This window comes from Crinia signifera, chromosome 2 (genome assembly GCF_055691185.1).
Source record: "Crinia signifera chromosome 2, ASM5569118v1, whole genome shotgun sequence".
Taxonomy (NCBI): Eukaryota; Metazoa; Chordata; class Amphibia; order Anura; family Myobatrachidae; genus Crinia; species Crinia signifera.
In genome coordinates this window covers 268582013-268597306 of record NC_139218.1, presented here as the reverse complement: position 1 = coordinate 268597306, position 15294 = coordinate 268582013, and the positions used below count along the sequence as shown (strand labels likewise).

At 44.8% G+C, this 15294-nt stretch overlaps 1 protein-coding gene across 5 annotated transcripts in view; it reads left to right on the top strand.

The window, feature by feature from the left end:
• Positions 1–482: 482 nt before the first annotated feature.
• The window catches only part of HERC2 (HECT and RLD domain containing E3 ubiquitin protein ligase 2), a 212299-nt gene continuing 197487 nt past the window's right edge, over positions 483–15294 (top strand). For 3 of the 5 annotated variants that reach the window (XM_083168589.1, XM_083168586.1, XM_083168585.1), the window contains exon 1: positions 6076–6166. In XM_083168589.1, coding sequence (XP_083024715.1) covers positions 6095–6166 — 72 coding nt within the window. In that variant the 5' untranslated portion in view covers positions 6076–6094. Of the gene's footprint in view, positions 636–6075; positions 6167–15294 lie in introns of those variants that run through there. The other 2 variants (XM_083168587.1, XM_083168588.1) reach the window with 2 other exon arrangements.

Genomic DNA, 15294 nt, shown 5'->3' with positions numbered 1-15294 from the left:
TAGCATTGCCCATAGCAACATCACATGTGATGTAGACTACACATCTTATTAAATTTCCCCTAACATGACCTTCTCCAGGCGGGACTCGATGCTCTGCTCCTGGAATTCACTCTAAATTTATAATTGCTTTTAGCTGTTCTAAAGAGGTTAATTGATAAGCAAGGTGCTTCCACACAGGTGATGGCAATCATAAATTAAGAAGGAAGGCCAGAAAGATCGTGTCCCTCCTGTAGAGGATCATGTTGGGACGTATGCATACATAAGACACACACACTTCCATGTATTTATATACACAGCACACACGATATTCATGTTTTGCACAGCCTGGCAACAGGTCACGTGAGAGCAGACTGACAGAGGCGTCACAGCAGCAGTCACAGCCCCTCGCACTCCCGGCCCCTCTGCAGATCTAGAAGGATGTCCCGCCCCTTTGACAGTCCGATTCGCTGCTCTGGTTGTATTCCGTTCTCTGATTGGCTGTTCTGATGTTAGTTGGGTCGTTTTCTTCCTGTGTAGCCTAAAGAGGCCGTATGATCCTGAGGGTTGAGCGGGGTACCTGCTGCTGCTGGGGCAGGGTGTGAGTGTGGTTGGCCTATTGTGGGTCATTCTGCCACCACCGGGGTAAGTCACAACAGGTGGGAGGGGAGGTTCCATACGCCTGTAAGGGGACAAGTATGAGAGGTGACAGCCATGATACCTGTGATAGTGTAGCTGTGTCCCTGTAGCTGTCCATCTGGCCTGCACCTCTTTCCTCTCCTCGTTACATCTCTCTGTCACTGTGACCTGATGTGTCTAATGTATGCAGCATCTGCTGTGTTGCGGGGCATGGAGCCGTGTATTCCCAGATGCAGTGCTCCGGATGTCCTGTTACATGCTATGTGTACTATCATATGCACATACACAGGGCTGCCTGTTGTCTTTCTTCTCCATGGGCAATTACATGCTATATGTGCTATCATTGGTACACACACATCTACCTGCTGCCTGTTGTCTCAATAGACTGTTACATGTTACAGTATGTGTGCTATCATATTACATAGGCACCAGGCAGCTCTGTGTACAGTATGTACATATGTTTCCAAACATGCCATGTAACTGTCCATGGAGAAGACATCATACACAGAGCTACCTGCTTTCAGTTACATGCTATAAAATTGTTCCTCTGAATATTTCTATATCTTGTTATTGACAGGTCTGTACATTGCATTTATGTATGTATACGATATTTCACATTTTATTCTCTGGTCTTCATAATAATATCCTTTGGTAGAGCATTGCCCTGGCAGATATGTGACTTATGGTCAAGTTTTAAAAACCTACTGTGCTGGGAAGCTTGTCTTACTTAACTAGATGGTGCCTTGTACTATAGGCACCTGCTCAGAGCCAATGTGTAGCTGAGAGCTATTTGCTGATCTGTCTGCTGTGCATATACAGACTGAGCTGCCCATGTCTTAAATGCTGGATGCTTTGGACCAGAAGTATTTACGATTTTCCATATTTTGTAATATTTGTGTACTATAATAAGGTATCTTGGGGATGTGATTCCAAGTTTAAAGGCTATACACTAGTATGAGTTGGGTCCTTTTTACCTGATTTTGACAGATTGGGTCAAGAAATTGGGTGAAAAGTGTTAAATAGTTTGTGTTTTATGTCCAATTCCGATCAGATACCCAGGCGCATCGGATCGGAGCCAGAAATTGCAAGTGCTGCACTAAGGATTTATTGGATCCTTCAGCACTTACTGGGTTGGAAACAATACATCATATGCAATAGGATTGTATGTGATCCTGCCACTTGGGAAGGTGCCAGGTGATTCATGGAGAAGTCGCAGTAATGTATGGTGGCCTTAAGCACTGAATCGTACTTGCATCTTGTATGATCTGAGGATCGACATCTTGACCCACAGGACTGCGAATTGTACCCATATATGTGACTTTTATGGTCAAGTTTTAAAAACCTACTGTGCTGGGAAGCTTGTCGTATTTAACTAGATGGTGCCCTGTACTATAGGCACCTGCTCAGAGCCAATGTGTAGCTGAGAGCTATTTGCTGATCTGTCTGCTGTGCATATACAGATTGAGCTGCCCATGTCTTATATGCTGGATGTGCACACAATGGATCACACGACCTGTCAAAATTGTGTGTTCGGGACTGATCTTGTTCTAGTGTATGGCCACCTTAAGCCAAGGAGTCTGAAGTAACAGACAATTCAACTGATTTTTCTGACTCCTTGGGTCACTGACTGGGAGATTAGGGAAGTCACCAGCCTGGGGTGCCGGACGGCTCCCAGAAGCCGGGATTCCGACAGTCATTACTCCGACGTCGGAATCCCGACTGCTCCCTTGTGGGGGTCCACGACCCCCATAGAGGGAGAATAAAATAGGTGGCGAATGCAGCTCGCCACCATGCCCGCAGCGAGCCCCCAAGTGGCTTCATTGCGCTCCCCACGCTGTGCAGTCGGGATTCCGACGTCTGACTAATGACTGTTGGAATCCCGACCGTTGGGTATTTATACCACACCCCCAGCCTGAAGGTGAGCAACATGGACTCGCAATCCCATGCTGAGATGGTTGCATCCCACTTTGGGGTCAGGACCCACAATTTGGGAACTGTTGCCTTATACACATTAGGCTATAAGTAATTTTATTCAATATTCTTGACTAGTGTTTACCCACTGCTTTGCTCAAGTGGATGTCTGATTATTGCTCAGTGGAACTAATTTTACAAAGCACACTGGATGTGCTGAGTGTCAAGTATCTGGTTTTTACTATCTTGCTCCTCTCCCTGATGTCACATAGAGATTATACATCCATCCATTTCTTTCCAGGTCACGAAGCTACAGTGTATATAGTAATGAAAACACCATCCAGATTCAACAAATTTTTATGTGATGCCAGAACATAGAGACAAAAATACCCCCAAACTTGTTTCTTCTCCATAGTCCCTAGAAGTGTATTTTTAAAAAGAGACAACCCTTCCAGTTTTATTATAGGTATAGCTATTAACAGATTTTGTACATGAACTGTTGGTAGACCTCGAGGACAGGTTTAGCCACCCCTGCCCTAAACACAGTTATACCAATGTTTCAGCACTTTAATTTCACGGCACCTCTAGGATAAAGTTATTGATAACTTTGGGAAAAAAACTTAAACAGTATGTTATCCTTAAAGGGCATACACATGGGGTGCAAACATAAGCAGCCTAGCAAACAGGTCTGAATCAGGCCCCAAGTTCAGTAATACCCCTTTCAGACATATGCGCAAATCCCGGTTTTTTTCACGCTCATCAACCACATCAAGACTAGTGTATGTGAGAAAGGGTCTTCCCAGGATTTTACTCCCGAATTCTAAGCACATGCAATCGACCCAGGTCACTAAAATCCCAGGATCGAACCTGGGCGTGAAATTCTGGGTAGTACTGTACCCAGAAAAGGGTATAAATGTGTATGGATGCAAATACAACTCATGCATTTTTCACACATCCGAAACCTCTTGTGTTAACAGAGCAGCGGTGAATAGCCACTGTGCGCATGCTCACATCATCTATTTATTGGGACAACAGTTCAGAGCGCTGGCCATGCCCCACAGAGGTGCCAATGGTGCGTTACCTTTGCGAGAAGTGCTGCGATAGAAGTACATGTCCCCTATCTCTGAGGCAGTGCCCCCTTATTAAGGCATGTTTATTTGTCCTGCTAGGACATAATAGAAAGTTGGGAGGTATGATATATGCCTGGTAAGACGCATGCATTTTGTTCCCGCTAAATAGTGATTTGCAACCTTTTTTTTTACCGCAAATTTGTATCAGATTTAGGGGCGGTATTTAATCCCCGCCGAACTCTCTGACAGGGGAAATAGCGGCAGGCGCCAATTCAATGCTGTCGTTCATAACAGCATTAAAGCGGCATCTTGTCAGAACGGACCCAACTTTAAAAGCAGTCTGGTCCGTTTTGCTGAAAACTGACGTGGATTGTCCACAGTGGCTAATTTCGTGGATCGGCAGGCGGGACATAGAATCCCACCTGCTGATGAACTGGCGCACGGGCCAGGGTTCAAACTATTGTGATGTACTGACAGTCGGGACCCAGGATTGAATATCCCCCTAAATATGCATTATCTTAATGTTGCTAACCAGTCATAGTGCACCGTGCATTTGGACTAGATCGCATCACATCTAGTTCAAAATGCACATGGTATGCTAAAGCAGCATGCTTTTATACCTAGATGCGATGTGATCCAGTCCAAAAAGTACTTGCTGCACTTTCTTTTTGAACTTCGTGTTGTGTGCGGGAGCACACATTGCATCACGGATGGTGGCAGTACGGATGGTGTTATGGTTAGCATTACTGCCTCACGGTGCTGAGGTCATGGGTTCGATTCCCACCATGGCCCTAACTGTGCGGAGTTTGTATATTCTCCCCGTACTTGCGTAGGTTTCCTCCAGATATTCTGGTTTCCTCAAACAATCCAAAAATATACTGGTAAGTTATTTGGCTCCTAACAAAATGAACCCTAAAATGTCTGTGTGTGCGTGTACATGTGGTAGGGAATATAGATTGTAAGCTCCACTTGGGCAGGGACTGATGTGAATGTTCAAATATTCTCTGTACAGTGCTGCAGAATATGTGTGCGCTATATAAGAAACTGATGATGATAATAATAATAATAATAATAATAATCATCACATGCCTAACCCCCCCCCCCCCCCCCCCTGTGTGTGGGCACCTTACTTTGTTTGAAAACGTACATTATCTGGTTGGTAGTTTCTCTCTTTGCTCTAAAGGGGTGTTCCCCTTTCAATTTTGCTTGCAATTCGATCCCAATTCAATTGAGATCGAATCGAACAGCAAGCAAAACGCATTCGATTTGAACTATATAGTACTGTTCTGTACTATGTAGACTGCACAGTCTATTTTTCTATTTGATTTTGATGCTGCGAGTCTGCGCATCGGGATCAAATTGGCATCAAATGGCCTTAAAACAGTTCGATGGCCATTCGATTTCGCCTATATAGGCAGAGTGGCTAGTAAGACGGATCCAGAGAAGTATTGGAAATGCAAAGTTTTATAGATATGCAAGATTTAGGAGAAGGTTAAATAACAATATCCACGTAACCTTGCAGTGGCAACAGAATTGAATGTATTGGACTGGAGTGAAGATGCATTAGTCTACCATATCAAAAGTCCTGCATAAAATTTCCGTGTATAGAGAGTGGCTATAAAGACACCAACAGCCATAATGAAGGAAAAAACGATCTAAGTTGTCCCACTAACAAAGCCACAATGACACAAAATTGGAGATTTTGCGGCCCTTAATCAAAACACCAATTTAAATTCATGTGTATTATATCCAGAGTGGCTTCTATTGGGATGCAGTTAAAATCCCGGCGGTCGGATCCCGGCGTTCAGAATCCCGACCGCCGAAATACCGACACATTCTCCCTCCTGGGGTGTCCACGACACCCCTGGAGGGAGAATAAATTAGCGTGCCGAGCGTAGCGAGGCACCGGGCCCGCTGCGTGGCGAGCGCAGCGAGCCCGCAAGGGGGGGCGATCCACGTCCCCCCCTTGTCGGGATTCCGGCGTCGGGATTCTGAACGCCGGGATCCCGACCGCCGGGATTCAATACTGAATCCCTTCTATTTAATACTGTTTTTGCTCTTGGACTATGACACTATTCCTGTTGAGGGGAAAATGTATAATATATATATATATATATATATATATATATATATATATATATATATATATATATATATATATATATATATATATATATATATATATATATATATATATATATATATATATATATATATATATATATATATTTTTTTTTTTTTTTTACAGTATGTGAGAAATGTTATTTACTTTTTGATTGATTACTTTCTGATTTGTGCTTTCACAGCCTCTATGTACTGTGTAATGTAACTGTACACTTGTCATTTTTCCAGTCTGTTTTATCCCCCACTTTTTTTCTTTTTATCCGATACGAGAAATTTACTGATAAACATCTTTGTCACTGAATAGATTTCTTTATTACTAGACGTGAATTGAAATATGGTTTCTTTGTTATTCTAGGAAGGCTACTGCATGCAAGATGTCTTCAGAAATGTTTACCCTGGCTGCACAATCAAGATTTGATTCCAAATGGCTGAAGACCGATTTGCAGGTACAGTTGCATTTGTGTGTGTGTAAATGTTAACCAGTTATTTATATAGTGCACATATTCTGAAACACTTTTCAGATATGTACTTCTTGTTCTTAAAGTTCTGGCAATTGTTGGAATTAGTTTTGATTGGTCAGCTAATGTAATTTTATTGAGTACGCTTTATATTGCCCAACAACATATTTTGTAACAATAGATATTTATTCAGAATATAGAAGGGGCACATGGACGCTGGGTTTAGACTGGTCACTAAATACTAAATGCAGAAACGGGCACAATTTTTTTTTATTTAGGGGGCTACTTTAGGTGGTCTTACTTGTTACTTTATTTTTTAATTTAATAATACACTTGAACGGACATTATTAGGCATCCAAATGCCTAAATGAAGCTCCAACACCCAGCGTTGGTAGTGGCAACACTGGCAACTGGGTCAGTGTCTTCCACCATTGGCAGACTGGGGGAGGCAGCACACGCCACTCCTCATGACTCCCGAAGCTGCCCACTGCTCCGTCTCCTGCTGGATCTTCTGCTCCAGGCCCCTTGCTTATATCCAGATCTAGTATGGCTCACGTTATTGGTGTGGCTTCTGAGATCAGGATTTTCCAATAAGGCACACCATGTTTAATACTCAAAAGCCTAGTTTGGCTAGAATTTATTACTGTGTATGGCAATCCTACTCTGTGCCGTCCAACCAAGGGCTTCAGTCCCAGTTTGTTGCTGCTTTCGCGGTTCTTTTTTACAGACTGTCCTCAATTCGGCTCTCTTCTTTGTAAGTACAGGTCTCCCTTTCTGTACTTTCAGAGACCGATTTCACCAGATGTGAAGACATTTCACACGGTGTTACAACTTCAGCGCCTGTTTTTTTTTTTTTTGCTTGCTACTGCATCAGCCTGGCAGGTGCCTGACCTCTGTGAATTATATTGTCGGGCTCCCTTTCTCATCTTTCATGCAAATAGGTCTGTTCTCCAGTAGCATTATCTGCAAGCTGTTTTTGGAGAGGAAGTACCATCCTGCACCACTGTGTGTTTTGAGTGGTTTGCTGCTTCGGCCGGCTAAGCAGCGGGCAGGCGGGTGGTGAGGCGGCGGTGACGCAGGCGGGCAGTGGTGACGCAATGCGGCCGCTGGGGAAGCATCACATTTTTTTCCCAGCGGCTCTAGCAAGCCACCATTGCTATCGATGGTCCCCCAGCCACCTTTGCCATCAATGGCAAAAGTGCAACTGACCATCGATGGTGTATAAGTATGCAATGGATGACCATCAATGTTTTTACACATCGATAGTCATCCAGGGATTTTTTTGTAAACTTAGATGGTCGATGGCCATCCCTAAGCGCTGAAACTGTCATGGCGGACCCACGGAGAGCATATCCCCACTATCCACATCATACCCCCACTATACACGTGGGCGTGGCGTTAATGTTATAAAGTGTGGCGAGCCACCGAGCCCGAAGCGTGGCGAGGGGACGCGGATATGTATCCCCTCGCGGGGCTCACCACGCTTTGGGCTCGGTGGCTCACTGCGCTCGCCACACTTTATGAAATTAACGCCACGCCCACATGGATAGTGGGGGTATGACGTGGATAGTGTGGATATGAAACACTATGCATTAACGTAGCTCAAAATACGTAACTTACGTAGTTTACGTAACTAGCATAGTGGTGTATTGGTATTCTCAATACACCACTGCGCAAACTACGTAACGGGCGCCCAACTAACATATTAGTACCGAGCTTTGCATTAGACCTGAGCCTGTGATCTACTAGGACAACATTGCTGCTTTTCAGACCATAGTTGAGGTGGATGCCACAGTGATTGTGTCCCAGTTAGAGCAGGAAGTAGGCACTTGATGCTAAACAAAAAGCTTGGCCTGAGCATTGGGTCTATACGCTGGGTGCCCCATCAGAAAACTAGAGCAGAAGGGGAAGCCGGATGACTTGGTGCTGGTACATGCTGGCCATGTTTGATTGTGGTCATTCAAACTCTGTATGAGAGGTCATCAGTGGAGATAAATCCTGGATCTATAGTTTTGACCCAAACCATTGGACCTCAGTTAGAGGTGCGCTGTCAGAGAAGTTCTGGTATGAGCACAGCATGGGAAGCAGATTGCTTTATTTTTTTGCCAAGACTGGTCATGTACATACAGTACCACTCGTACAGCAGCACACTGTTATTAGAACTCCATTGCCTCCCGCAAGTGCTGGAAACCATTTCCAGGTGCCATGCCAGAACTTGTGTTTTTGGTATTGTTCTCCATTATGAGTGGGGTGTCTGCTGATGCTTTGAGACCACAACAAACTGTTTAGACCCGGTATAAGTAAGACTGGGTTTATGTGCGGTTTTAAAGGGGCATAAAACCTGCTTTGACCTGGTTTAACAAATGTTTTAAATACCTGGTCTAAGCAGGTTTTACGGTGTGAAAGCAGCATTAGTTATTCCATATGTGAATGAATGTGCAATTTTTTTTTTAAACATTGTATCAAAGTTGTTGTAAATTGTGTTGCTATTAAAGTTTGGGTACTTGTGTATTTTGGCGGCGCCCATCGCATCGTATACCATAACGCATGCGATGTCATTAGTTAGTGTACGATGGCACAATGCCATGCGATGCGATTAAACATCGTATAAGCACCCTAAAGGGTGCTTTTGAGCACCCTAATGGGTGCATACAATGTTAAATGCACCCCCACGCCACCCCCCCACTATAAACGTGAACCCGAAGCGTGGCGAGCGGCGGCGGTACGCGTCCTCCGACCTTTTCATACCCCCACTATCCATGTCGGCGTGGAGTTGAGAATAGATTAGTGTGGCGAGCGCAGCGAGCCACCGAGCCCGAAGCATGGCGAGCGGATACCTGTGAAGCCCGCGAAGGGACGCGTTTACCTGTGAAGGTATCCGCGTCCCCTCGCGGGGCTCGCCACGCTTCGGGCTCGCTGCGCTTGCCACACTATTCTATTCTCAACTCCACGCCGACATGGATAGTGGGGGTATGAAAAGGTCGGAGGACGCGTACCGCTGCGCTCGCCACGCTTCGGGTTCACGTTTATAGTGGGGGGGGTGGCGTGGGGGTGCATTTAACATTGTAAGCACCCATTAGGGTGCTCAAAAGCACCCTTTAGGGTGCTTATACGATTTTTAATCGTATAGGGGGTCAAAATCGCATCGCATGCCATCGGGTACATGGCATGCGATGCGATACGTTACGTTCATCGTACGATGTACATCGGGGGCGCCGCTATAATACACAAGTACCAAAGTTTGTACTCCGAATTTATGACCTTGAATATCCTCTTATACTTCGATTAGTTTATAAGTTGTGTATGATTTGGTTAATTTGTTAGATCAGTAAAATATATATTTTTTTTGCAATTTAATCATTTGTACCTTGTTTCGACCTAAAAACCAGTGTCCAACCTGAGAAACTGAACACCGTTTCAAGCTCAGTCACAGTGGCTGAAAACCCCCCATTGACACCTCAGGCTGGACCAGGGTTAGTGTTGGGTCTCCCCTCTGCTCACCCTTGGAGATGGCATTTACAAGTGTTTGTGATCTTCCTCTCCATCCATTTGTTTTATGGAATTTGGAACCCTGGCCTTTCCCTGGTGTGACCCTCACAGTTACCTGGATTGGATTCCTGAATCTCTGGACCCCGGTTATATTTCAGGGATATATATATATATATATATATATATATATATATATATAATCAGGACTCGTTCTGTAAAGTTGCACAAAGGGTTCTACCTTCTCGCACGCAGTGCCACCTGATTGATAGGCTGATGCAATTTGGGGAAAGTTAAGGGGTGGCGACCTGGTATATTCCTCAAAATGTAGGCGTGTCTGCGCCTGAAGACACAGATTTACTGACCTCGCCAGCAGATATGAGACAAAAATCGGAGTAATCCAAAGGTTGCTCATGATGGTCACACAGAATGATCCGATGTTGCGTCGAATCATGGTAGGAGACAGTAGGCATCTATGTACACCATACTCCTGCTGCTGCATTAGCATATAGCTGGAAGTGGCTGTGCAATATTCGTACAACTCTGAATCATTACCAATAACCATAAATAAGGGTAATGTGCTAGTTATTCACAACTGTATTTGTAATTGCTGTTATCAGAGTAAACACTAAAGGTAAATCCAATATGTAGTTTATGTGCTTACAGCATCTGCCATTTGTGTAATTTTACACAGAATGGCTGCCTGTTGCCAACTTGCCAGGCCAAAAAAATCTCAGTCCTTGCCATTCCCAGAGAATGGCATTATGCCCCTGTTTTTGGGAAATGCAAGGAGATCTGCCCCCAAACACCGACTGCATGTCAGTCATCTGGCAGCTTTGAGCAATCTGGCTGAAGGAGACCTTCACATGCTGTGTGGCTTCTGAGATGTATGCAAAACTGATGCTTTGCTCACATTGATTGATAACCCATTGGAGTATCTATTTGTCATAGTCACAAACTCTTATATCTTGTAAAGCAGCTCGACCCTAAAGCTGAGTACACAACTTGTAAACGTTACAATATTGTTAACTATTTCCCTTGTACTCCACGGAGCTCCAGGACAAATTATATAATGTGTACACACTAAACTACTGTATTTTTTTACAATCTAAATTGTTCAGTGGCCACATCCAGGAGTATAGCTGTCGTTGAGGATAGTCAGGATTGAGCTGGAGAAAGAGATGACAGAGGGGTTGCTAAAACCCGCGGGAGCACCCATTGTTAGTGATCTAGTGTGTACTCTAGACGATATGCACAAAAATATTGTTTACTACGGTCGTTATTGTTCATATCATTAAATATTGTATAAGTGTACCCAGCTTAAAACAATTCCGCAGCAGGTTTTCATTTTTGTATACAGTATGTGGTTTTTTTTTTTTTTTATTGCTGTATTGTGAGACCAAATCTCCAGTTTCTTTCTTGCAGTGCTTAGGTTAATATATTGAAGCACAATTTTTGGTACTTGTGTATTATTATTTAATCTAAATCGCATCCGATTTATCGGCTGATTTTTATTTTATTTATTTATTTTTTGTTGCACACCCCCAGGTACTATGCGATGGTATGCGATGTGATTTTCGGGAAAATGCCCCTGATTGTACAATTAAATATCGCATAGCATTGCAAGCCAGCAAGTGGCATGCGATGCAATGTGATTCGCAATGTTAAATGCACCCCCATTGTTAACGCCACCCCCACTATCAACGCCAACCCGAAGCGTGGCGAGCGCAGCGAGGCCGCGAGGGGCGGCGGTACGCATCCTCCGACCTTTTCATACCCCCACTATCCACGTTGGTGTGGAGTTGATTTTAGATAGTGTGGCGAGCCACCGAGCCTGAAGCGTGGCGAGCGGACGCGGATTACTTTACATGTATTCCGCGTCCCCTCGCGGGGCTCGCTGCGCTCGCCACGCTTCGGGCTTGGTGGCTCATTACGCTCGCCACACTATCTAAGATCAACTCCACGCAGACGTGGATAGTGGGGGTATGAAAAGGTCGAAAGGATGCGTTATCAGTGTGCTACGCTGACTCCTCCAAGGCAGCCCAGCGCTGCTACTCCTAACCTCCTGTGAACCTAGTGAGCGCCTTTCACACAGCGCTTGTGCCCGCATGATATCCTCTCTCCTGAGGGTGCCGGCGGAGAGGCGCTCCATCTTTGTGATACGTATGAGCGTCTCAGACGCTCCAGCAGCAATGCAATGATACACTCTGATCTGTGCGCTGACAGGTCATTGTGGCGCCACAATGACCTGTCAGCGTAGTAACTCGGCGGCAGCTCAGTAATGACAGTGCGTCTGAATTGTGTGTCTACTGCTTGGACGCTATAGGTACTAGGGGGGAAGCAGCGGCACCCAGCCAGTGCTTTGAGGAGAAGTGGCGTCCGGCCAGCTAGAGGGGGAGGAGCTGCGGCACCCGGCTGGCTAGAGGGGGAGCTGCGGTGCCCGGGTGGGGATAGGAGGAGCAGTGGCACCCAGCTCGGAGATAGAGACCCGCCAATGCTGGTAAAATAAGATCTTTGCCCCCATCACCTCACTCCCTTGTCACCCCCCCCCCCCACACTTTCTGAGATTTAGCCATACATTTATATATGAGTGAGAGTGTTAGTGAAGGTACCCAGTAAAGGGTGCTACAAACGTTGTTTCAGTATATTACTAATAACAGACCAAGGTCCTAGCACAAGGTACCAGCACACAGCTCCTCTGATCAGCAGCAGGAATCCGAGCGCTGGAGCCAGCAGGCTATTTATCTGAAATAAGTATAAAGAGATATTTCTCTTATGGCACTAGTCATTAAATATAGAAGAAACTGGGGTATTGTGGCAGATAACAGACCTAGCAAGTGCTGCCATGGAGTCCTTCAACTTAAGAGTGTTGGCACAGTACCTGTGCTAGTAATGGCGGCTATGCAGTTGAAGAAGGGGCACAAAAAATGGCAGCGTTTTCTGTTGTGGAGCAGATCTCTATCCCCAGTGATCGGGGTCTGTTGAGAGAGTCTGCTCATGGCCTCCGGCAGTGGCCGGCCAGATGGTGGGGACCAGGCTGTAGTGCGTGGCCGTTTCCTCCCCCTGAACTCCAGGCCACGGATTCACCAGTGGGAGTAGGCCGTGGCCTAATGCCACGTGCAGGAGGTGTAGAAACACTGCACCCGGATCTCCAGGGCTCACGGGTGAAAAGAGGCTAGACTGGGTGCAGATGTCCTGGTGGCTTCCCTCTAAGGGTAAGGTAAGAAGTCAGGGAACGGGAGCTCTGCAATAGCCCGTCTTCCCAGTCAGGCCACGCCCTTCACAATTATCTTTTTTTAAATTTAAATAGTGAACCCATTTAAATTATAATATTTATTGTTGTGTCATTGAGTTTTATAATTGTATTTAATTTTTTCGAACTAAAAATTCTGATGCGGTAAAGGTGCTTGTACACGTTTATGCAATTTTGGGCACCATCCACCTGATTTCCGGGAGATGGGGCCGACAAATCGGCTAAAAAGTGACCAAATAAAATGTGCCTAACTTTCGATGTTATGCGCATCTGATCCAGAGATCGCAAGTGCTGCACTTAAGATTGATCAGAACCATTTGCTGGAGGTTGCATGCGATACATCGTATGCTAACAGACTGCATGCAGTTGCTGAGTAATGGCACAGAATGACCCCTCTGGCAAAACAGTACATTGTGTAATAATAGCAGACATAAACAGCTCAGCTCATCTCTCAGTCCCGTGGATGTTTCTGGTAACTGACTTGTTATTTCTCACAGTGCCTTTTATAGAGTCTATTCCTGGAGACTGTGGGCATGTGCCTGTATGTAAGGGTCCATTTGCATTTTAGTGCTTGTACTGAAAACAACTTCTCTAAGAAATATTAACTCAAATATGTTATATTGCATATACTATTGGAAGGTTTACATTAAGATTTTGTGGTTTATGCATTTATTAAATTTAGTCCTATGTATTCTTCAGGAAATTCAATTCTTGTGATCGTGGTTCTATACATGATGTCCTATTTAGTTTTTTTAAATCCAAAGATTCAAATTGAATTAGTAGCTTAACATGTGCAGCTAGATATCGGGTATCTGAGCTGAGTGTGATATTGTGAGGCAGTGACCTGTTAACTTGTGATAATGTTGGCTTGGGCAGGACTCTGTGGTAAGATCATGTCAAGTGAGAATTAGCTTAGAGTGTAAGCTCATCTCAGACTGTATTACTGTATCTCATTACTCCAGTCCTCGAGAGCTACCGACAGTTCACGTATTCCAGCTCAACCGCAGGTACACAGGTGCACTCATTACTGAATAACACATTTTAAAAGATCCACAGGTGAAGCTGAATACTTGTTGTTCTGTGAGGAGACATGGAAACCGTTAACTGTTGGTAGCTCTCGAGGACTGGAGTTGGCTATCCCTGCTGTGGACTTTTTCTTCTTCTTGATTTTGCAGGTTCAGTATATTGGTTGATTCAGTTAGGAGTGAACAAGTGCATGCATATGGCACACTTAAGGTCCATACACACTGGGCGACTATGTCCAGTGTGTATGGACAGCGATGACCGCTGTCATCGCTGGGGGGAAAGCCGCTCAGTTCCTACACACGGAGCGGCTTTCCCCCTGCCCGGCGCCGATGGAAGGGGGGAGGACTGCGTTGCATAGCGGAGCACTATGCAAAGCCGTCCTGAAAGCCGCTCATCTGCTGGTATAACCAGCAAATGAACGGATTTCCTGGCGATGTTGCGGGAGTGCTCACCGCTCATCGCCGGGCCATACACACTGGGCGGCTTTGAGCTGAAAGCCGCTCAAACCTGCAGTTTTGAGCGACTTGCAGCTCAGTCGTCCAATGTGTATGGGCCTTTATAATAGCCCAGAGATGGAAGACTTTTGTTCAGTCTGCAATAGTGGGGGATGCATAATTTTTGTCTGGACACCTCCCGGTTTTATTTTTCGAGTGAATGATTTATTGGATTCTTTAATAGGGTCATTCCACATCAAATCAACACAGCCATTTTCATGACCATCACTGATTTTTATTTTTTTTTATTTTTGAATGAAATTTGTTGTACTTGTTTGGTCCGACAACAAACTAATTTATACTACATTTCAACATCATACTGTAGGTTGGATATTTTTGGAGGTGGAGCCATTTAAAAATGAACAAAATGAGAAACTTTACTGCTGCAGGGGTCTGTTTTTAATGAGTTCTCCCATATTTCATTTAAACATGTACCAAATTTGGGGGAGGGATGGTGTGATTTTAAATGCCTACTATCTAGATACTATGGGCCCAATTCAGAATTGAAAGTCTGCAAATTTGCAGCAGCCAGCGATCAGTTAAGCCACCGCCCTGCTCCAGTGAAATCCCACCTTGAAAATTAATGTGCTCACTGTGCAAATAGATGTGTACAGGTGTACATCTGTTCACACCCATGTGAATATGTCCGAAATCGTTCGTAACAGTATCACCATCAAATGATGACATAGGACACAAGTCATCGCAGATGGTGCATAGCCTGACTTACTTGGCGCTGCAATGAAAAACAGGCACAGCCGGGCTAAAGCTGATGCCACAAACCCTCCCCATAGCCGGCTTGACATGCCTGCATTTTCTCCGACACTCCCAGCGATTTTTATTTATTTATTTATTTTTTT